At 51.9% G+C, this 21,919-nt stretch overlaps 2 protein-coding genes across 15 annotated transcripts; both read left to right on the top strand.

Moving 5' to 3' along the window:
- Window positions 1-3,180: 3,180 nt before the first annotated feature.
- On the top strand, window positions 3,181-17,427 carry Nlrx1 (NLR family member X1). 5 transcript variants are annotated; one of them, XM_087212510.1, is made up of 10 exons: window positions 3,181-3,311; window positions 5,441-5,566; window positions 6,070-6,136; window positions 6,576-6,676; window positions 7,108-7,727; window positions 8,467-9,279; window positions 13,506-14,101; window positions 14,779-14,865; window positions 15,613-15,864; window positions 16,298-17,427. In XM_087212510.1, the coding sequence occupies exons 2-10, from the start codon at window positions 5,497-5,499 to the stop codon at window positions 16,617-16,619; spliced, it is 2,928 nt and encodes a 975-aa protein (XP_087068636.1). In that variant the 5' UTR covers window positions 3,181-3,311; window positions 5,441-5,496; the 3' UTR covers window positions 16,620-17,427. The 5 variants fall into 5 exon arrangements, with proteins under 5 accessions (XP_087068636.1, XP_004856844.1, XP_004856843.1 ...); XM_004856787.3 differs by having other exon boundaries at window positions 3,214-3,445; window positions 6,576-6,664; XM_004856786.3 differs by having other exon boundaries at window positions 3,310-3,445.
- A 129-nt stretch (window positions 17,428-17,556) lies between these two features.
- Window positions 17,557-21,859, top strand: Nherf4 (NHERF family PDZ scaffold protein 4). Of its 10 annotated transcripts, none has more exons than XM_021237724.2 (11): window positions 17,557-17,932; window positions 18,337-18,367; window positions 18,505-18,658; window positions 18,786-19,100; window positions 19,353-19,542; window positions 19,644-19,780; window positions 20,054-20,258; window positions 20,471-20,667; window positions 20,752-20,979; window positions 21,123-21,323; window positions 21,539-21,859. In XM_021237724.2, exons 1-11 carry the CDS (start codon window positions 17,917-17,919, stop codon window positions 21,566-21,568), a joined length of 1,704 nt encoding a protein of 567 aa, XP_021093383.1. In that variant the 5' UTR covers window positions 17,557-17,916; the 3' UTR covers window positions 21,569-21,859. The 10 variants fall into 10 exon arrangements, with proteins under 10 accessions (XP_021093383.1, XP_087068639.1, XP_004856840.1 ...); XM_087212513.1 differs by having other exon boundaries at window positions 18,505-18,578; window positions 19,471-19,542; XM_004856783.4 differs by having other exon boundaries at window positions 18,505-18,578; window positions 18,889-19,100.
- Window positions 21,860-21,919: the final 60 nt, after the last annotated feature.

Below are 21,919 nucleotides of genomic sequence, written 5' to 3' on the forward strand. Positions count from 1 at the left end.
CACACACACACACACACACACAGAGAGAGAGAGAGAGAGAGAGAGAGAGAGAGAGAGAGAGGGAGGGAGAGAATTGCAAATACTCGTGGAAGTGTTTACCATCATTTACAAAGTCACACAATTGTTTTCTCAGAAGCTCAAGAAGACAAAAATAGCTGTTCTGGAGACAGCAAGAGTCCTTCTGACACAGAGAATATTTGTGGAATAGTTCACATATTTGCAAAGAGAGCTTTTATGATTCCCACAGCAACTCCAAGAGGCAGCTAGGAGGCTGAGGCAGGAGAATCACCATGATCACTATTACTTCCTCCTTTTGATACAGGAAAAATATAACTCCCTCTGCCATGCCACCCTGTCTTGGAACCATCCAGACATGCTACGTTCATGGTCTCTCAAGATCAAGGAATGAAGTTGCAAATCAAAGGAGGAAATTGGGAGACTTTTATTGGAAATAGGGGAAAGAAGAATAGCTTCTGGATTATCAGGAGGGGTCCTGGGTAGCCACTGGAGCCCTTTGTCAGGGGTAATTTATACAGCAATATCACAATGTGAGCACAACATAGGTTAGACTACAATCAACCTATAGGATTATAAGTACAGTTACTTAGCTAATATTGATCCAATAGGGAAACGAGTCACATAGCAAGGGCACATGGAAAGAGCAAAGGCATTTTGGGGAAGGGAAGTGTTATAGCTTGTATCTAGATGTCCCCCCTAAGCCTCATGTGCTCATAAGTGGGGTTTTTCAGAGGTGGCTGGATCTAGGATGTGTATATATGGATTAAGGGTGTGTGAAAACTAAATTAGTCCACTGATTGGTTTAGGATAGTTCTGGGTGTGGATAATGGAAAGGCCCACTCTGGGTGTGAGTGGTGCCAGCTTGTAGCCTGGATGGGGTAAAAGAGAAAGGAAGGCTCACTGATGGTACTGCTTCCTGTCTGCTCTGCTGAGGATTATTTCTCCTCTGCCATGCCGCCCTGGCTTGGAGCCAGCTGACTATAAACTGAAACCTCTACAAACTGTGAGCTAAAAGAAACCTTTCCTCCTTTAACTTGTAGGTGTTGGGTATTTTGTCCCAGCAACGAGAAAAGTAGCTAAGACACAAGGTGAGTATGAGTTTGGATGTTCTGGTCGCCCACCTATGTGTCTGATGCCTGTCTGATGCCCATCTGGGCCCACTGGACCAGCTGGTGCTCATTGTAGGATAATCTCAAGGTGCTGTTTATTTTGCAGGCCTGGCTATTCTATCTCCATCCTGAGGCCTGGGTCTTTTTAGATTTGCCTCTAGCCACAATTCTGATGTCTATTTTTTTTTTTGTGTGCCAGGGATCGAACTCGGGATCTTGAGCTTGCGGGGCAGGCGCCAGAACCACTGAGCTAAATCCCCAGGCCTGATGTCTATTTTTTTTAATGACTTCCTTGAGGGCCCAATCCCTCTCTGATTGTATATGATTTTTTATCTAACTTAGCTGCCTACCATACTTTTACAGAAAAGGAAACTGAGGTTAGGAGAAATGACTTGAGCATATTCTCAAGACACTGTGCTCTTTCCATTGGTGAGCCACATGCTGTGTCTTCCACTAGTCCCATAATCCGCCAAGCTGGGGGTAAATGTGTTCTGCCATCTAGGTTTGTTTCCCTAAGTGTTGCCCTAAGAGCTCACATGTTGGGACTCAGCAATCACACTCTTTAACACAACTCCATGCTCCATGCCTATGTGGAGTGCTGGAGGTTGGAGTTGACCAAGACAGTTCTTCATGCTATGGCTCTTAAGGAGCCTGGTGCCGCATCCTGAGATCAGACACCAGAGGACATGCCCATAGAATGATTTAGTGTTTCTGTCTGCAAGAGACTGGTCAAATTATATGTTACTAATAAAACTTACATGCCTGTCATACACATGGAGGAGGGGAACAGCTTGCTCTGAAGCAGTCCAGTAACTGCAGCCAGGTGACTGCCTGCCTGGCAGGGCTGGGTAAGGGGCGTGATACTAGAAGAGTCTCCCAGGCCCAAAAGTTTAGCCTGAGACCACAGTTTTAGTTTGCTCTAATTTCCCTCCTTTGGAGAACTTCCCATAAAATGCAAATGTGCCATATTCCCTTGAGCTTCTCTTGCTAAATTGCCCAGGCTAGCCTTGAACTTGGGACCCTCCTGTCTGCCCTGACCCTTTTTTTTTAACATACAGTTCAAATGTCATTTCTTCCACCAGAAGCAGTTAGTAACTTCCTCTTCTTGCCTTTCCTAACATTACCTCTGAGGCATATGATTTGTAAACAGTTTGCAAGGCATGTTCTGGTGAGGAACCCAGGCCTTAGTGCTGAGGCTTAGACCTGAGGTTTTGGGCCCCCAAAGCCCCCACCATAAGTCACATAAGGAACACCCTGGGCTCACATAGCCCAGATGGAGGAAGCACCCATGAGGGTGGGTGCTCCATACTAGCCCAACACCACGTGTTGAGTGAATGGACAAATGCCTAAATGAAAGAGGAACATTGTCTTTAGTTGGGATGGAGTAGACCATAAAGCTCTCTTCCCAGTCCTGCCCTGGGGAGCCTGTTGGTGAGTTCCTTGTTGCATATCTCTGTTCCCTGCACGTTGCACACTTATGTTTGCATGTGGAGGCGTGCCTTGGTTGTGGGCGGAGGGTGGTTCCTCCACCTGGGCTACGTGAGCCCTGGGTGTTCCTTGTGTGGCATAAGGGTGGGGGGTTTGAGGACCTGAAGCCTCAGACAGGAAAAGCAGGTTGGTGTGAGAATTGACCTTCAACCCCATTTTTCTGTCCTCTCCAAAATGACAAGAAGCTGCATACAGAGACCTGAGGCCTGAAGTGTGCCAGGTACAAAAGGGAGGACCCAAGAAGGGCTCAAGTATTTGTCTGCAGGCAGACTGAGAAGGTGACAGGCGTTGGGGGTGAGGGAGGATAGAGAGAAAGGGGTAGGATGCTCTGGGGATGGATATATCAGGAAGGCCCTGGGGTGAGATAGGAAGGTCTGGGCTCCAGATTCTGTTTCTGGCTCATCCAGTTTCCTACTGGGTCAGCCTGCCAAGTCATTTCATCCTTCTGAGCGTCAGTGTCTTCATCTGTAAAATGGGCGTGTCAACAACTCAGCCTGGGAGGTAGTGAGGTCATTGGGCCGGACTGGCGCTGGGGAACCTGCAGGGGGCAGTACCGGCGGCGGGGCGCGCTTACCCAAGGCCGTGCCCGGGGAGGGGCAGGGCCGGCGAGCCGGTTGGAGCTGGAGTTCCAGCTCTGCGCCTGCTGTCGCTGACCCCTCCCGCCGCCAGGGCTCCGCGGCTTGCTTGCTCGCTCGGGTGCGCGCGGGGTGGCTGCCGCGGCCGGCGGGGCGGGCGCAGGCGGCCAGGAAGTGCCGCGCCGAGGGAGCCAGGAACTAGGAGTCAGTGCGACAGGGCCGCGGCAACGGGCTCCCGGGCCTGGACAGCCGCGGGTAAAGGCCTAGCTGGGTCGGTCACCCCTCCGGCCCGGCTAGGCGGCTGCGCTTGGCGGGGGCACGGGCGGGGTGCAGAGTGAGGAGGCGCTGAGAAGTTCGGCTGGGAGTTTTCGGCTGGAATGAGTAGCACCGGGCTAGGCCTGGTGGGGGGGGGGGGGCGGGGAGGCAGTGTTGTGATCGCAGTTTCTCCTGTGGGTCCCCAAAGCCATCTGAAAGTAGGAGAGCTTGGGACCTAGTCTGGCGGGCGACTCTGGACCTGTGGGAACACTGTCTCTGTACTGTCCTGGAGACTTGGTGATCAGCAGAGAATTGCTCGGTCCCTGTGCGTCCCACCTTGACCCAGTGGCCCTGGATCTGATGCTAACACTGAACTTTCCCAAGTTTGGAAGCTAGGGCGCGGTGGGGGGGGGCGGCGGCGGGGGGCGGCTCTTAACTCTTCCCCACCCGCTGGGACTCCTGCGTTGGGTCCTGTGGATACCCTAGTGAGCTGCTGCACCGGTTGGGCCTGCTAAGCCATGCCACCGTAGCAGTCACTTAAGAAGGGTGCCCTCCCTTAATCTCTGATCTCGGGGTTGGGGTGCACTGCATTTAAGGGAGCTGTAGGGCTCAGGAAAGGCTTCTGGGGAGAGAAGGATATTTAAAGACTGGGTGGAGGACCCGAGATTTGACTCAGTGGTTCTGGTGCCTGCCTCAAAAGCACAAGGTCCGGAGTTTAATCCCCGGTACCAAAAAAAAAGACTGGGTGGGATTCTGATAGTGAAAAAAGGTCATTCTGAGTTGAATAAAGTAAGCACAAAATTCAGAAAGTGAGAGCAAGAATGCTGTGAGCCTGGAGAATAAGGCTGGGGGCAAACTAATTGTAGGCCAAACATTGGTTACCTGTAAGTAACCTGAGACTTTAGGTCAGTCTGGACTGAGGGACTGGAATGGGCTGAGACTGCAGGAAGAGCAGCCCTGTGGAAATGGGTGTCCTATAAATCTGGAGGAGTTTGTGCTGGCCTGGGATAGGTGACTGGAAGGCAGAGCAGTGGGGCGGGGCTGGAGGACAGTTTCCACTGATGGAAGGGGCAGGGGAGGAAGAGGTCAGGTTTCCAGTGTCCACTGAGGAAAAGCTGTGGCAGAGTAACTAGAAGGAGAGAGGGAACGATGAGTCCAGTTTCACACAGTGAAGTTTGAAGCAGAATATCATTATGAATATGTCAAGTCGGAAGTTCATTTACTCGTTCATTTATTATTTATATCAGCCTCAAAGGCAGCTTATATAAAAGTCACAGAGAAGATAAAATGATAAAACTATTAGAACTCAGCTAAAAGGACCTGATGGCTGGGGACCAAAGGCGGAAGGGAGTGGATAAGAATTGCTGGAAAATGTAGGCTCAGGAAAGCTATTGAAAATGAACACAGACTGCTATCTGAGCTCACTGGCAGCCAAGGTGGAGGAGGGGACACCTAAAAGCAGATTTTTGGTTTTTTTTTTGAGACAAGGTCTTGCTCTGTAGCCCAGGCTAGCCTGAAATTTGTGGTGATCCTTCAGCCTCAGTCTTGTGAATGCTGGGATTACAGGTGTGCACCACTGCACCCAGCTTCTAAAAGCAGATTATTGGGCTATAAATCAGGAATAAGGTATTTGTGAAGCCTCAGGAGAGATGCAAGAGGTGGTAGGAGATGAAATGGGATCATTGGGCTGGGGATTTAGCTCAGTGGTTCCGCCTGCCTCTCAAGCGCAAAGACTCAAGTTTGATCTCCAGTACCAAAAAAAAAAAACCACACACACACAAAAAACCCAAACAAATAAAATGGGATCATTCAGGTAGGGATTATCAGAGAAAGAGGGGAGCCAGAAGCTGGCCAGGACGACAACAATGCTGACATCTGAGGAAAGGCTGAGCCTGGCCTGGGGGGATGTCCCTCCTTACTGGCATGGGGCAAGGGTGTGTGGGAGGGAGGATAGGTGGTGATGGTGGCCATACATTCATGCCGTTCTTCTTGCAGGGGAACAGCCTAGAAGGTGGTGCTAAGTCCCCCAGACTCTGACCTTTTCTCCCAGGATGAGGTGGGGCCTCCATTTGTCCAGGGCCTCTTGGGGCTCTGGTCTGGGAAGAATACCCCGGCCACCAGGTGAGCAGGAAGCAGAGGCTTCTCTTTCTACCTCTCCTTGCTCTACAGAGTCTGGATGGCATCCCCTAGAGAGCAGGGATCCAGACACCAGGGGCAGTAGGCCCAGCTCTGCTTCTCTAACTGGTGACCTTCCCATGCTACCTCACCTCCCTGAGCTTCCTTTTTCTGAATTCTAAAATAGGAGAGTGGGGCTAGATGATCTTCTGGGGTCCTTTATAGCTGCACAAGTCCAGGAATATTTGTCTGATTTTCTTTTGCATTTAACTGATATTAAATGAGTGCTGGCCATGTGCCAACCCCTGGTTAAGCTAGGTATATAACAGTGAATAAAAACAGATGTGGTTTTTGCTCTTGTGAAGGTGTGAATGTTAATCAAATAATCATATAATAAAATATAGGATTGCATAATAACTGCTACAGAGGGGTGTTTCGTGTTAAGGGGTCTGTGTATGGGTGGGGAAATGTGGATGGGATCTGTAGATGTTTCTTCCTTCTCTCTGTAGATCGTATCCCTTTCCTGATGCACTGGAGTTGGCCCCCGAAAGGGGAACATCCCCTTGGGCCCCTTAGGTGAGTTTGCTGTCATGCCTTAGAATGCATCTTGGGCACAGCCCAGGTGGCTGAAAAGGGTCTGGACATGGCACTAAGTTGATCCCCTTGAAGAGGGGATTGGGGCTTTGGGAGTGGGGAGGGCATAGAGGCAGCTTCCAGGCCCTGGAGGAAGTTGGCTTAGATAGTCTATGTAGAAGTCATGGTCAGGGGAATGGGACACTGTGAGAAGTGGGTGGACCTGGCATTATCATCCTGAGTTCCATGCAGGCAGTCAGTAGTAGGGCATAGAGGGCCAGGGGCGAAGGATTAGCCCTTGGGAAGACGTGAGAATTGGGTGTCCAGTGTCAGGCTTTGGTCTCACGCAGTGGAAAGTCCAGCAGTACAGACTGGACTCAGAGCCTGTGTAGGGCTGAACCCCATATCCAAACCCCAGTTCATGCCCTCTCCTTGCTCCCAGGGCCTTTGTACGCTACCATAGAAGCTCAGCAGACACTGCTCCCCCACCAGGGAGGCATGGACAACTGTTCCAGAGCACCTCTGCAGCTGGTAAAGGACTGGGTAGGATCCAGATGGAGGGAGGAGTGGAGGGGTGGGGCCTGGGAAGAGAAGCAGGATGAGAGAAGCGTAGAGGTTCTACTGCTCTCATTCTTTAATGGTCCCTCCTTCCCTGCCTGTCTCCCTCCTGCGACACTTGTGCATTGCACACTTACTGTGTACAAAGCAGTTGGAGACACACTCTACCTTCAACCAACTTTGGGGCTGGTAGCCAGGTTAAGACTACACAAAGATACCTAACTGAAGCTGGTCAGTACAGCTTCAGCATTACATTCCAGAGGCTCCCCACCTTCTGCCATAGGGGCTCCAAACTTTTCAGACACCCCTATTTTCTGAGAAAGTGTCTCTGGGAGCTGTGTCTTGGCTTATGCTCTCCCTAACTCCAACATCTCCAGCCCCTTTCCCTGACCCAAATCTCTCATCTTCCCATCTAGAAGCTATTCATCTGCACCGCCAGAACCTGGCCGAGTGGTTCAGCAGGCTGCCCAGGGAGGAGCGCCAGTTTGGCCCGACCTTTGCTCTCGACACGGTCCATGTAGACCCTGTGATCCGAGAGAGCACCCCTGATGAGCTGCTTCGCCCATCTTCGGGGCTGGCCTTGGATCATCAGTCGCCCTCAGCTGGGCTCCCCCCACTGGCCCTGTCTCAGCTCTTCAACCTAGATGCCTGTGGGCGCCGGGTGCAGACAGTAGTGCTGTATGGGACCGTGGGCACAGGCAAGAGCACATTAGTGCGCAAGATGGTCCTGGACTGGTGTTATGGGCGTCTGCCAACCTTCAAGCTGGTCATCCCCTTCTCCTGTGAGGACCTGTCGTCCCTGGGCCCTGCCCCTGCCTCCCTGTGCCAACTCGTGGCCCAGCGATACCCACCCCTGAAGGAGATTCTGACCCTGATGCCTGCTGCCGGGCCCCGCCTACTCTTTGTGCTCCATGGCTTGGAGCGTCTCAACCTGGACTTCCGGCTGGCAGGCACAGCACTTTGTAGTGACCTCAAGGAGCCTGCTGCACCAGCTGCCATCATTGTCAACCTGCTGCGCAAATACATGCTGCCTGAGGTGGGTGACCTCTTGACATACTCTGCCACTGCTGCTGCTTGACCTGCCTTACAGGTAAGGCAGTGGTGGCAAACCTATGGCACATGTACCACAGCAGGCACGTAGAGCCCTTGCTGTCAGCATGCCAGCCAAGTCTATGAGTTGTTTTTTCTAAACTAAAACCTCAGTATTCAGGTTTAATTGCAGTGTTAGCACTTTGTGATAAATAAGTGTGTTTGGGTTTGCAGTCTGGGTACTCGGTCTCTAAAAGATCTAAGGAGTCTTGTGTTCTGGTCCACATGTTTGTTGGGTAGGATAAACCCTGGGTTAGTTCAAATCCTGGTCTTTCTACTTCCCAGTTGTGTGATGCTGAGCAAGTCACTAACTTTCCCAAGCTTCAGTTTCTGGTATCCTAGAGTTGTACTGATCAAGTGGGATCCTGTGTAATGTGCTTAACTCAGTGCCCTGGACCATCATAGATGCTCAGTAGTTGCTAGTTACAGTTATTGTAGTCATTGTTCTCTTCATCCTTGGATGGACACTTAGTTTTCAGGGGCTTGAGGTAATCAGGGCACTCAGGTCTTTTTTTTTTTTTTTTTTTTTGAGACAGAGTCTTGCTAGGCAGTTCAGGCTGGCCTTAAACTGTGTAGCCCAGGCAGGCTTCAAACTCACAGTGATCCTCTTGCCTCAGCCTCTCAAGTGCTAGGATTAAAGGCATGCCTGGCAGGTCTTTCTTAATTCTCCAATATGCCCTTCCCAGGCCAGCATTCTGGTGACCACCCGGCCCTCTGCCATTGGCCGCATCCCCAGCAAATATGTGGGCCGCTATGGTGAGATCTGTGGCTTCTCTGATACCAACCTACAGAAGCTCTACTTCCAACTCCGCCTCAACCAGCCTGACTGTGGGCACAGTGCAGGTTTCTCGGCCACACCAGCTCAGCGGGACCACCTGGTGCAGATGCTATCCCGGAACTTGGAGGGCCACCATCAGATTGCTGCTGCCTGCTTCCTGCCCTCCTACTGCTGGCTTGTCTGTGCCACCTTGCATTTCCTTCATGCCCCAACACCTGCCGGCCAGACCCTCACAAGCATCTACACCAGCTTTCTGCGGCTCAACTTCAGTGGGGAAACACTAGACAGTACTGACCCCTCCAATTTATCCCTGATGGCCTATGCAGCCCGAACCATGGGCAAGTTGGCCTATGAGGGTGTGTCTTCCCGAAAGACCTACTTCTCTGAGGAGGATGTCCGTGGCTGCCTGGAGGCCGGCATCAAGACAGAAGAGGAGTTCCAGCTCCTACATGTCTTCCACCGCGATGCCCTGAGGTTTTTCCTGGCCCCATGTGTGGAGCCAGGGCACCGGGGCACCTTCGTGTTCACCGTGCCCGCCATGCAGGAGTACCTGGCTGCCCTCTACATCGTTCTGGGTTTGCGCAAGACAACCCTGCAGCGGGTGGGCAAGGAGGCAGCTGAGCTCATGGGCCGTGTTGGCGAGGATGTCAGCCTGGTATTGGGCATCGTGGCCAAGCTACTCCCTCTTCGGATTCTGCCTCTGCTCTTCAACCTGCTCAAGGTAACAGCCCCAGGACCCCAAACTGCCCACCTTGTGGTTCCTCAAGCACTCACTCCTCTCCCAGAAGGATCCCCCACCTCCCTTACTGGTGATTGAACTTAGGACCTTGCGCTTGCCAGGCAGGCACAGCACCACTGAGCTACATCCCCGGCCCTCTCCTAGTAGGAAAGCACTGCCTCTTGCATCAGTGCGAATCTTTACCTGAGCTCTGGTTTTAGCTGTAGACAATTTGGTTTCTATGAAGTTGGTGGCCTGAGGAATGAGGGGAGAGAAGCCATAGGCTGGGAAAGGCATGGGGCTGGGAGGGATTTGAGGGCACAAGGACTTCACTGACAGTCCCAGATGGATTAACAACGGTTGCCTTCTTCCATCTCTCCTCCTAGTCTTTGTTGCCAGGAAGCAGGGGTCACTACAGTCCAGGCTCTGTCCTTTGCTTTGCCAGCTCAGAAACTTGATTGCATCTGTTTCCCCAGATGTGATTAGGCTCTGGGAGCGATGACTCATCCTAACTCAATCACCAGAGACAGCTTTATTAAGGAGATGCTGTTTTATTCATTTATACTGGGAAGGTGGATGGCATTGGTAATTGGCTTAGGATACTCCATCCTGGGTGCAGGCCTGCTCCAGAAAGCCAGTGATGGCCTGAGAACTGGCCTGGGAGCAGGCAGGTGTACAGAGCTCCTGAAGAACAGAGAGAGCCACTCTGTGCTGTCTGCCTAGCACTTCCTCAGGTTTCTTCCTTTCATTTTTCATATCAACCTGGAGATGAAATATTATTATGATCCCTTTATATAGATTTTTAATTTTTGGTGTTTTTTTGAGACAAAGTCTTGCTATGCAGTCCAGGCTGGGCTTTAAATCACTATGTAGCCCAGGCTGGCCTCAAACTTGTGGTGATCCTCCTGCATCAACCTCTCAAGTTGTGCACCACCATGCCTGGCTTTATGATCCCTATTATAAATGAAGAAACTGAGGCACAGAAAGAATGAACTTGTCCATGATCACTCAGATAGTAAGCAGAATAGCTGGGAAATGAGCAGAGTTTTGTGATTCTGAGTGCTGTGTTCTTTCTGCTAAACTCTCCTGATGTTTCAGGGATATTTCTGCCCAGCTGTGGTGCCTCATTAGGTTACTCTAGTTTTCTCTTGGATCATGTCAGTAAGTGGTCTTGAAAAGGCAGAGTCCTGGTTAGTGTTCACAGAATTTCAGCATGTTTTTCCGTTTTTGTTTTTTTTTTTGATACCAGGGATTGAACTCGGGTCCTTGCAATTTTGAGACAGGCGGTGTAACTGCTGAGCTAAATCCCGGCCCGAATGTTTTTCTTTTATAGACAACAAAGCATAAAGATTAAGAGCAAGGATCTAGCAGTCTAGTAACCTGGGTTCAAATCCCAGGCTCTGCCCCTGATTGGCTGTGTAACTCTTGACAAGCTACTGAACCTCTCCGTGCTTCAGATTCCTCACCAGTTAAAAGGAACTAAATATAGAACTTACAATCATTGGTCTAAAATGAGGATAAAATGAATTCATCCTCAGGGTCTGGAAGACAGTAAGTGCTATTCCACTGTTTCTCAAACAAAAGCAGGCTCATGCAGCCTCCACTACCTCAGATGGGGAGGTCACAGCTACAGCCGAGGCTACCCCATGCATTTCAGGATGTGCTTACTACTGTGTCAGGATTACAGTTAGGGGCTGGGGGCCTGATGGGATGGAGAGTTCTCTAGTTATCTTTAAAGTCCATCACATCCTTTTCCAAGGGAGGATTTTCTTAGCAGAGGACTGATCCTGACTGTCTCCTCATAAACCTATGTTTTTAAATTTAATTTAATTTTATTATTGTTGTTTTCTTTTTGCAGTGCTGGGAGTCGAACCTAGGGCCTTGAACATACTAGGCAAGTGTTCTACTTATACCCTAACTCTCTTCATATGCTTTTTTGAGACAGGATCAAGCTATGCAGTTCTGGCTGGCCTTGAACTCATTATGTAACCCAGGCTGGCTTGAACTCTGGGCGATCCTCCTGGCTCAGCCTTCCAAATGCTGGGATTATAGGTGTGTGCCACCATGCCCTCATAATGCTATTGATTCAGCTTCACAAGGTGACATTTTTAGTCTTGTCCCCAGATGAGTGTTGGAGAAGGAGCACTGCCACCTCCACAGCAGGAACTTCTCTTATAAAAAGTGAGAAACTGGGAGTGGTAGCACATGCCTATAATCTCAACACTCTGGAAGGCTGAGGCAGGAGGATCACATGTTTAATTTCAACCTGAGGAATTTAATGATTTAGGGAGATCCTGTCTCAATAAAAATGGCGGGCTGGGGATTTAGCTCAGTGGTGCTGCTGCCTGCTTCGAAAATACAAGGCCCTGAGTTCAATCCCCGGTACCAAAAATAAAATAAAAAAATAAAAATGGCCGGGGATGTAGCTCAGCAAAGGTCCTGGGTTCAATCCTCAGTACCACAAAAAGCAAAGCAAAACAAAATAAAAAGTGAAAAAACTCGGGAGCCCTTGGGAAGCTGAGGCAGGAAGATTGAGAGTTCGAGGCCAGGTTGGGTTCAAGGCCAGGTTGGGCTACATGGCCAATTCAAGGCCAGCCTAGACTACATAAATAGACTCTGTCTCTCCTCTCCCGCAAAGTGAAAAAAACCAGACATTAGAGGAGGGGCCACAAAACTGTCTCATAGTTCAGTGCCAGAAGAATAGAACCTTCCCTCTTGCCTTTCAGAACCATTGCAAGGGGCCTAAGGGTATAGTTCAGTGGTAGAGCATTTACCTAGCATGTGTGAGGCCCTGGGTTCAATCCCCAGCACCACCACCACCACAACAAAAAAACTAGAATCATTTCAGGGTGGGAGATTACATTAGAAACTTCCCAGACATTCATTTCTTTGTCAAATATTTGAATGCCTGCTGTGTGCCAGGCAGTGCGTTGAGATTTTGAGGGAAAAATTAGTGAACAGGATTTCAGGTTTTTACCCTTTCTGATCTTACAGTCTGAACACAAAAAAGCATAACTATATAGTGAAAAATTATGACAAATGCCTAGAAAGAGAAGTTCCAGGTGTTGTAAAGTGTGTGCTGGGGGGACATTGGGGTTGGGATGGGTGATCAGGAAAGCTTTTTTGTGGAAGAGTATTTAGTATGATCCCTGGAGGGTTAGTCAAGAGGAGAATTGGGGGAAACACCTCAGGAAGAGGCAGCATGGAAGGAGGGGAGACATCGGCACTGTCAAAAGGATGAGAAAAACTGAAAGCTCAGGGTGTGGTGAGCAGGGTGGAGGCTTGTGATAGGTGCACTGTGTTTGGCAAGGGCCACATCCCCCAGAGCCTTGGAGTAGTAGGAGCTACATCCATCATAGCTGCCGTGATGCTGAGAATGTTGAAGATAGTGATGTATTTATGACACAGAGCCCGAGCTCAAATTAAGTGCATAACCCAGCTGGCCCTCTGCACCCTCTGGTTCCAAACACATGTATTCAGCTAACTGCAGATGAAGATATTTGAAAAAAAAAAGGACTGAGATGTAGCTGTACATTGAGTGCTTAGTATGCACAAGGCCCTGGGTTCAAGTCCCATCCACACATGTGTGCACACTCACACGAAATTATTTGTATATTTTTTTTAAAAAAATTGCATCTGTATTGAACATGCACAGACTTTTTCCAATCCACAGTAACACTTTACACAGTGTAGTTGCAGTGTAATAGTTATAGCTTTTATAGTATATTAAGTATCTTAACTATTCTAGAGATGATTTAAAATATACAGGAGGATGAGTGTAAACCATATGCAAACACTATAGCATTTTATATAAAGGATTTAAGCATTCATGGATTTTTGGTCTCTGTGAGAGTTCTTGGGATCCAAGCCCATGCAGACACCAAGGGACAACCATGTATACTCACTCCTCCCTCCCATCTCCCGGGCTTGAAAATGTATGGGTATTTAGGGGAAAAAAAAGAAGTTCCTAATGCTTGGAGTGGATGAGGCAGGTGTTTGAGAGATAGCCCTGGAAAGGCCCAGCTGGGCTGGATTATGAAAAGTGTTCCATTCCAGGCCATTTAGTTTGCCACACAGGCAGTGGGGCACCATGGAGGTGTTGCAGCTCAGGAGTAGTGTGATCCAGCAAATCGTGAAGCTGGAGCAGGAGCAAGTATACCTTAAGCTGTGCCTTGGCAGCTGAATAAACTGAATTAGCTGTCATAGCGCCCTCCCTGCTTCTTTTCCAGGTGGTTCCTCAAGTGTTTGGGCGTTTGGTGGGGAAGAGCCGGGAAGCTGTGGCCCAGGCCATGGTGCTGGAGATGTTCCGAGAGGAGGACTACTACAATGATGATGTTCTGGACCAGATGGGTGCCAGTATCCTGGGTGTGGAGGGGCCCCGGCGTCACCCCGATGAGCCCCCAGAGGATGAAGTCTTTGAACTCTTCCCCATGTTCATGGGGGGGCTTCTGTCTGCCCACAACCGGGCTGTGCTGGCTCAGCTTGGCTGCCCCATCAAGAACCTGGATGCCTTGGAGAATGCCCAGGCCATCAAGAAGAAGCTGGGCAAGCTGGGCCAGCAGGTGCTGCCCCCCTCAGAGCTCCTTGACCACCTCTTCTTCCACTATGAGTTCCAGAACCAGCGATTCTCTAATGAGTTGCTAAGCTCCCTGCGCCAGCTCAACTTGGCAGGTGTGCGTATGACACCCCTCAAGTGTACAGTGGTGGCAGCTGTCCTGGGCAGTGGAAGGCATGTCCTGGATGAGGTGAACTTTGCCTCCTGCCAGCTGGACCCTGCTGGGCTGCGCACACTCATGCCCGTCTTCCTGCGTGCCCGGAAGCTGGGGTGAGGACCTGTCCTTAGGCACGGGCCTGAAGAAAGGAGAGGGTTGGGGGAGAGAGAAAGTGCTAGGGAAACCAACAATCCTGAGGAAGGACCAAAGGGTGTGTATTCACCTATTTTCTGTTGCCATAACAAAACACCTGAGGCTAGATACTTTATAAAGAAAAGAAATGTATTTAACTCCCAGTTTTGGTGGCTGAGTCCAAGATTGGGCAGTTGCATTGGCTCAGCTTTTGTAGAGGGATCCCTGGGCTGCATTACAATGTGCATGCAGAGGAGGCCAAGTGCAGCGTGGCCTTGCTTTCTGTTTTCTAACAACCCATTCTCAGGAAGACTCACTAACTCTGCAAGGCCAATATTAATCTCTTTCCCCAGTGACCTAATTGCCCTGTACCAGGCCTCCTCTCTTAAGGTTCTGCCACCTTGGTCCCTAATGTGGTGGTCCCTAATACTACCACACTGGGGACCAAGCCTCTAACTCAAGAACTCTTGGGGAACAAACCACATCCAGCCATATCAGGGTGGGATGAAGTCTGGTGTAGGCAGAGGTGACAGGAGTAACAGGTAGGAGGCAGGTGTGGGTGCAAGAGGCAGGCTGGGGAGGAAAGGGCTCTGTAGATGGGAAGCCTCCATACTGAACTCCCTCCACTCACCTCCCCTCTGGCCACCTTCTGCTCTAGCTTACAACTCAACAGCCTGGGCCCTGAGGCCTGCAGGGACCTCCGAGACCTACTGCTGCATGACCATTGCCAAATCACCACCCTGAGGTGAGTACCCTGGGAGAGGTGTTGGAGGGAGGCTCTGGCCATCCTGGTGGCCAGCACAGGTTGAGGGCGACTCCCTGCCTCACAGCATACCTGGCACAGTTAAGGGAGTGGGAGTCAAGACCCTGTGCAGCCCCCTCACCCAAGTTCATTACAGAACAGGGAGAATGCCACCAGTAATAGGTGCTAAGAAAGCCTCTCTCCTGGCTAACATCAGCCTGGGAGCAGGGAGGCTGCAGTAATAACTGGGCCACTTGCCTGGTAACAGAGCCATTGATCCCTCCCAGGACTCTTTCTGCAGCTTCACAAGGATGACCCTAAGGCTGGGCACTTGCTAGGAGCTCTCAAAGTGTTGGCTGATCTACTAGGATCTTCATTTCTGGTTGGAGTAAGGGGAGACAAAGGAGGAGCAGAGGGAAGGGGGAGCAGAAGGGAGGAGCCAGAGAGCAGGGAGAAGCATAGGCTGGGGAGGCAGTGAAAAAAGGAAGATGGGAAATAGTGGTAAGGAGAGGGAAGGAGAGGAGAGAAGGCAGTCAGGGAGCAAAAGAGATGGAAAGAGGGGGAAGAGGACAGAAGCAGTTCACTTTCTCTCATGGTCCCTCCTCTGCAGGGGGCATACCCACTGTATCCCTGCTGTCCCCTTCTCCTGGGCCTGCATTTTTTGTACCCAGGCTTGTCTCCACCTCAGACTATATCCCATTTGGCTAGCATAGGGCATCTGTCATAACCTTGGGTTGCTTGTGGTCATAGGCTATCTAACAACCCACTGACTGCAGCGGGTGTTGCCCTGCTGTTGGAGGGGCTGAAGGGAAACACCTCGCTGACACACCTGTCCCTGCTGCACACTGGCCTTGGGGACGAGGGCCTGGAGTTGCTAGCTGCCCAGCTGGACCACAACCATCAACTGCAGGAGCTGAACGTGGCCTACAATGGTGCTGGTGACAAGGCAGCCCTGGCCCTGGCCAAGGCAGCCTGGGAGCATCCTTCCCTGGAGCTGCTGCAGTGAGTCCTGTCCCTGGGTCCCAAGGCCCCTGCCCCTCAGTCCTTTCCTCTCCATTGTGTTCTTCCTGCCCCAGGACTGCTCTGAGCCTGGGCCTGGTATCTGTCCTCTCTTCTTGGATTTTGGCTGACTCCTGCCAACCCAGCCCTGAGGCAACCCATCTTCTCTGTGACTGGCCTTTACCCTGCCCCAGTTTCCTACTGCCATTTCTCCTAGGGGCTTATTGTCCCTGTCCCACTGAAGTCTCATGTCAGTCCCTGCCTCCCACTGACCAACACCAGCTATCATTGATTTAGTGGAAATTCTTACCCAGTTGAGTTTCGCAGCCAGGGGCCGAGTTGGCCATCCTGTCCCTGTCTCCTGACTCTGTGTATCCACCCCTGGGTCCTCCTTCTCAGAGACCTGATGAGTGTCTGCCCTTCTCTTTCCTGCCAGCCTCTACTTCAATGAGCTGAGCTCAGAGGGCCGCCAGGTCCTTCGAGACTTGGGGGGCACTGCTGAAGGTGGTACCCGGGTTGTGGCATCGCTGACAGAGGGGGCAGTTGTGTCAGAGTACTGGTCGATGATCCTTAGTGAAGTACAGCGGAACCTCAACAGCTGGGATTGGACTCGGGTCCGTCGCCACCTTGAGCTGCTGCTTCGAGATCTGGAAGATAACCGAGGTGCCACCCTTAATCCCTGGCGCAAGGCCCAGTTGCTTCGAGTGGAGGGTGAGGTCAAGGCCCTCCTAGAGCAGCTGGGAGGCCCTGGGAGCTGAACAGTGGCAACTGAGACCTAGCTGTGGGACCACTGGCTGGAATTCCTTCCCTTTGGCCCAAACTCCTTCCTGCCTGGCTTATTCTACTCCTTCTAGAAAGGTCCCTGCAGCTGGGCACAGTGGTGCATGTCTGTGATAGCCCAGTCAATCAGGAGGCTGAGGCAGGAGGATTGCAATTTCAAAACTAGCCTGGGCAACTTAGTGAGACCCTGTCTCAAAATGAAAAACAAAAAGGGATAGGGTTCTAGTTTAGTGATAAAGTGCTGGCCTAGCATGTGCTGGGCCCTGGGTTCTACTCCCAGAACTAAGGGGAAAAAATTATATATATGTATATATATTTTATATATGGAGGCATATATAATGCTGAAGGCAAACCAGTGGGCACAGCTGTGCCAACTGCCCGCTGAGCCATGTTCCCCAGGGCCTGTACAGTTGGACTTTCCTGAGTCAGAAATAGTGAATTGATGCTTGGTCCTAGGGCTCTGTGGCATGCCTCTTCTCCAATTGGCCAGAAGGACTAAGGATGTGGCATTTGGGTGGCCACATTGTGCTGTAGCACCACCACTCATCTCTCCTTCCACTCAAGGAGCCTCTGATTGTGCCTCTGAGAGGCACACTTCTTATGTCTGCCATGCCAGGGCCTTCACTCCTGCCTTATGCTCACCTATGGGTACTGAGGATGCCCTCATATTGGTGCTTTCCCTGGCCCTCATGTTCCCTGCACCACACTGGTACTGATGAGTTGGTGGCCTCCACAGGCAGGTGCACCCCAATTGCTGCTATTAAAAAGCTGTGTGTCTTCCACCTATCGTGCCTCTGCTTCCTGTTTGATGCTTCCAAGAAAGGGCACTGTTCTTCGGTTCTTGGTCATTCTGATTAAGCTGCTGACCACTTTCTGTTGGAAGTGGTTACTGGACACTAGGTTCAGAGGCTACAGGGGCAGGGGAAGGGCACATGTACATGATCCTGGGGTGGGGGTTGGCCATGCTGGGCCATAGAACTCCTGTCTCCCTTCTCATCCTTACCTCTTCCCCTGAGCTTGCAATCTGCCTTTCTATGAGCAGAGGGGTGATAGGGTTCACTACAGGATCTCTGGAGAAAGTTGGGGCCCAGGAATGGGCAGGAGGAACACACACACTTCCCCAGAGGATAAGACTCTCATCGATGTTAACCATTACCCTCTGAGTTCCAAGGCAGCGTCTTCAAGGAGGCGGGACTTGAGAGGGGGTAGGTGGGAGGGTCAGCTGGTTACAATGGACCTTGTCCCTTGTCTGAGCACTGGGTCACTGATCCAACTATGGAGGCAGCTGCAGGTAGGAGGCTGGGAGATATCCTCTGGTGGGCACTTAGGGCAATTGGGGTTGGTGGGCAGGTTGGGAGGCTTTGGGATTAGTGGATACCTGATGCTGGGGCTTGGAACCCCGAGGCAAATACACAGCAGTTATGAGGAAAGAAGTGAGTTGACATTTCTGTCTACCTGGTCCACACCCTGCACTGATATGCTTGGATTTATGAGCCAGGACTTGGAAGGGGAGGGGGAAGACACAACAGCCCTGTTCGTATGGCATTAGTAAAAAGGGAAGACCCTTTTGGAGCAGAACAGAGGGGGCCAGAACTGGGTTTAGGGTTCCCCAAGTCCTCTCAGTTTATGACCATAGAAGAGGTGTGTGTGTGTGAAAGAGGAATTGCCTTTCCTTTCACCCACTTCTTTGTCCAGTAGATCTTCAGGACACGGCATCATTAACTGTGTAAGTGACACAATGGTTGGGGAAAGGGGGGAAGAAACTGAAGGTAGGGTGGGTCTTCAGTGTCATTAACACTTAAGACAGAGCCTAGGACTTAAGTCCAGCTTCCAGCTTCTCTTACCTTTCCTGCCTCCTTGCAGGAAGTTTAAATTTAACCCAAAGTTGGGCATTGACAATCCGGTCCTCTCCCTGGCCGAAGACTACAACTGCTCTGGTAACCCTCTCTCTTGCCCCCTGACAACCATTGGCTTTCCCTGGAGACACCACAGCTCCACACAGCCTCTCATCTCCTTGGTAACCATTCACTGTCTCTTTCTGATAGTAACTACGCAGAGATGGGGGTGAGGGCTAGTATGGCCTCCATCCTAGGCACACTGCCCACACAATGTTAGCCACATTGCCAACCTCTCTCTTGGTACAGGGGTACCCTGGCAGGAGGCAACAGCTGCCAGTCATGCCATGGACCTGTACTTGGGCTGTGCCCCCTCCCCTTCCCCTTCCCTGCTGCCTACATTCCCCTCCAGATCCCTGGAATTTGCATCGGCCTCGCTTCTGTCTGTTGAGCAAAGAGGAAGGCAGGAGTTTTGGTTTTCACCTTCAGCAGCAGCTGGGCAGGGCTGGGCATGTGGTGTGCAGAGTGGAGCCAGGCACCTCTGCCCACTGCCAAGGTCTCCAGGAAGGAGATCAGATTCTGGCAGTGAACAACAATGTTGTGGAGCACGAGGACCATGTGGTGGTGAGCCTGGGCTGGGCCTCCCTGTAGTAATGGGAGAACATTCCACAGCACCTCAGGGAGGGAAGCTGGTCAGCCAGCTCTCTGGCACTATCCTCCATCCTCCCACACCCCAGGATTTAGGGGTGCCCAGGTAGAAAGGATTGGGTAAAGGCATTAGAGAGCTGGTTTCCACAGTGCAAAATGCAAGTTTCAGGGAGGTCCTGGGAACTGGCAAGGGGGACACCTTCTCTCACCCCACATGCCTCTGTTTAGGTGGTGCGTCACATCCGGGCCAGCGGTCCCCGGGTGTTGCTGACAGTCTTGGCGAGGCATGTCTATGATGCAGTCCGAGCTCAGCAGGGGAACGATACCCACCTCTGTCCTGTCCTAGGCTCAGGGGTCCGGCCCCGGCTGTGCCATGTAGTGAAAGATGAGGGTGGCTTTGGCTTCAGTGTCACTCACGGTGAGCTTAGAGGCTAAGGGCCATGATTAGAAAGGGGATTGGAGCTGCTGTTCTGGGCAGGCAGCAGACTGGAACTTGCTGTTTTTCATTTTTGATTCCAGGAGCTCAAGGTCCTTTCTGGCTGGTGCTAAGTACAGGGGGAGCAGCTGAACGGGCAGGGGTGCCCCCTGGGGCCCGGCTGCTGGAAGTGAATGGAGTCAGTGTGGAGAAGTTCACTCATTACCAGCTCAGCAGGAAGGTACACTGGCTGCAGCCAGTTCCCCCCACCCTCCACCCATCTGAGCAGGGCCCACAGCAGGCAGCCGACTTCTCTGACTTCTGACTCCTCTGCAGTACCTAACTTCCTCATCTGGAGGTCTGCATTCCTCAACATCCTTCCCTCTCCAGTTTGTGCGAGGCCCTCTCCTTAGAGCCTCATTTCTGTACCTGGGAGGAGGGGCTGTGAAGAGGTGCCTGCCTCTTCCCTTCCTATCCAGATGGCTGATGCTGGTGCCCTGCTGGGTCCCCACAGCTTTGGCAGAGTGGAAAGCAGGTGACTCTGCTGGTGGCAGGGCCAGAGGTGGAGGATCAGTGTCGCCAGCTGGGAATGCCCCTAGCTGCACCCCTGGCAGAAGGCTGGACACTGCCTGCCAAGCCCCGTTGTCTACACCTAGAGAAGGGGCCCAAGGGCTTTGGGTTCCTGCTCCGGGAGGAGAAGGGCATTGATGGCCGACTTGGTGAGTAGGAGCCCTGGGAGTGGGTAAGGAAGGTGGGCCTTGGAGTGGGCACACAAGTGCACCTGCATGCTTCTTAGGGCACAAAAGAGGGGTCCCTCTCTAAGTCCTAGATCCCAGCCTCCTTCTCCTGTGTTCCCCCTGGTGTGAACATGGTGATCTGGGACAGCACAGGGGTGAATTGGGGAGGAGTAGTGACAATATCTGTGTCCCAGGGCAGTTCCTTCGGGAGGTGGACCCAGGACTGCCAGCTGAGAAGGCTGGGATGCGGGCAGGGGACCGGCTGGTGGCTGTGGCTGGGGAGAGTGTGGAGGAGCTGGGCCACGGGGAGACTGTATCCCGGATCCGAGAGCAGGGCTCTCGTGTTTCCCTCACTGTCGTCGACCCTGAGGCTGACCGCTTCTTCAGCATGGTGGGTGCTGAGGGACAGGGCTAGGGAATGGGCAGGAATGGAGCAGGGCTCAAGTGCAACAGGTTTGCTCCATCTGCACCTCAGGTTCGCCTGTCCCCACTCCTCTTCTTGGAGAGCACAGAGCCTGCTGCCTCCCCGAAGGCCACTGACTTGACCTCTCCAGTTGAGACTGAGAACCGACCAGTGGAACACAAAGCTGGGTCTCCTGGTCCTCCTGGCTCCTGCCAGTGCTTCCTGTACCCTGGGCCTGGTGGTGGCTATGGCTTCCGACTCAGCTGTGTGACCAGTGGGCCTTGTCTCTTCATCTCTCAGGTGACCGATGCCCTATGTACCTTGGATTTTTTTTCCATTTTACTTCCCCATCAGCCTACTTCTGCCTCCCTCCCAGAGCCTTAGAACACCCACCAAACTTCTTCATGCTGTCCCATGTTCTATATGTCCCCCTGTAACCCTAGGTGACCCCTGGAGGCTCAGCTGCCCAGGCAGGGCTGCAAATGGGAGACGTGGTTCTGGAGGTGAACGGGTATCCCGTGGGTGGTGATAGTGACCTGGAAAGGCTTCAGCAGCTGGCTGAAGCTGAGCCACCCCTCTGCCTGACGCTGGCAGCCAGGTCTCAAGAGGGCTTGGAAGCCTGGATTCCCCCAGGGTATGGAGAGGTGAGGAAGAAGAGATAGCTGTTAACAGCCAGAGGGCAAAGACAAGCCAGTGAAAAGGGCAGATTGGGAGGACTGTGTGGGGTTGCAGGTGGGGACTTCAGGTCACGAGAGGTGGGACTCATGGAGTAAGTCCTAATCCTGGACATTTCAGGACAGGTCGGGCCAAGGAAAGGGAACTGTTGTGCTCCAGGAACAACCTTTTTCTCTCTATGTAGGACCGGGCTCTGGCCTCAGATCTGCTGTAGAACAGCCCTACTTGGCACAGATCTATGGAGCAGCTTTCCCATTTCCATTCTGCTCAGAGTGGGAGCTGGAGGACTCCAAGGCACCACCGACAGGACTGCCCAGGGCTCCTTCCCCTCCCATGGGCTCCCTTCCAGCTGAGAATGTGGTCAGAGGCCATGTGAAGAAGGCCCATGAAGAGGCCTGAGGCTCCAGGGAATGCTGTGGGAACTTCAGAGAGCTGCACACCAGGATGAAGCTCCTGAGGAGGGGCGCTGTGGGGCTGGCAAGGATTAAAACCATTTGGAAGCTGACTACGGTGTGGTACAAGAATTCAGAGACTAGTTACACCCTCCCTTGTGGACACCTGAGAA

This window comes from Heterocephalus glaber, unplaced genomic scaffold, assembly GCF_053883595.1.
Source record: "Heterocephalus glaber isolate CG9 unplaced genomic scaffold, H.glaber_assembly_v1.0 deba00001429, whole genome shotgun sequence".
NCBI classification, from domain to species: Eukaryota; Metazoa; Chordata; class Mammalia; order Rodentia; family Bathyergidae; genus Heterocephalus; species Heterocephalus glaber.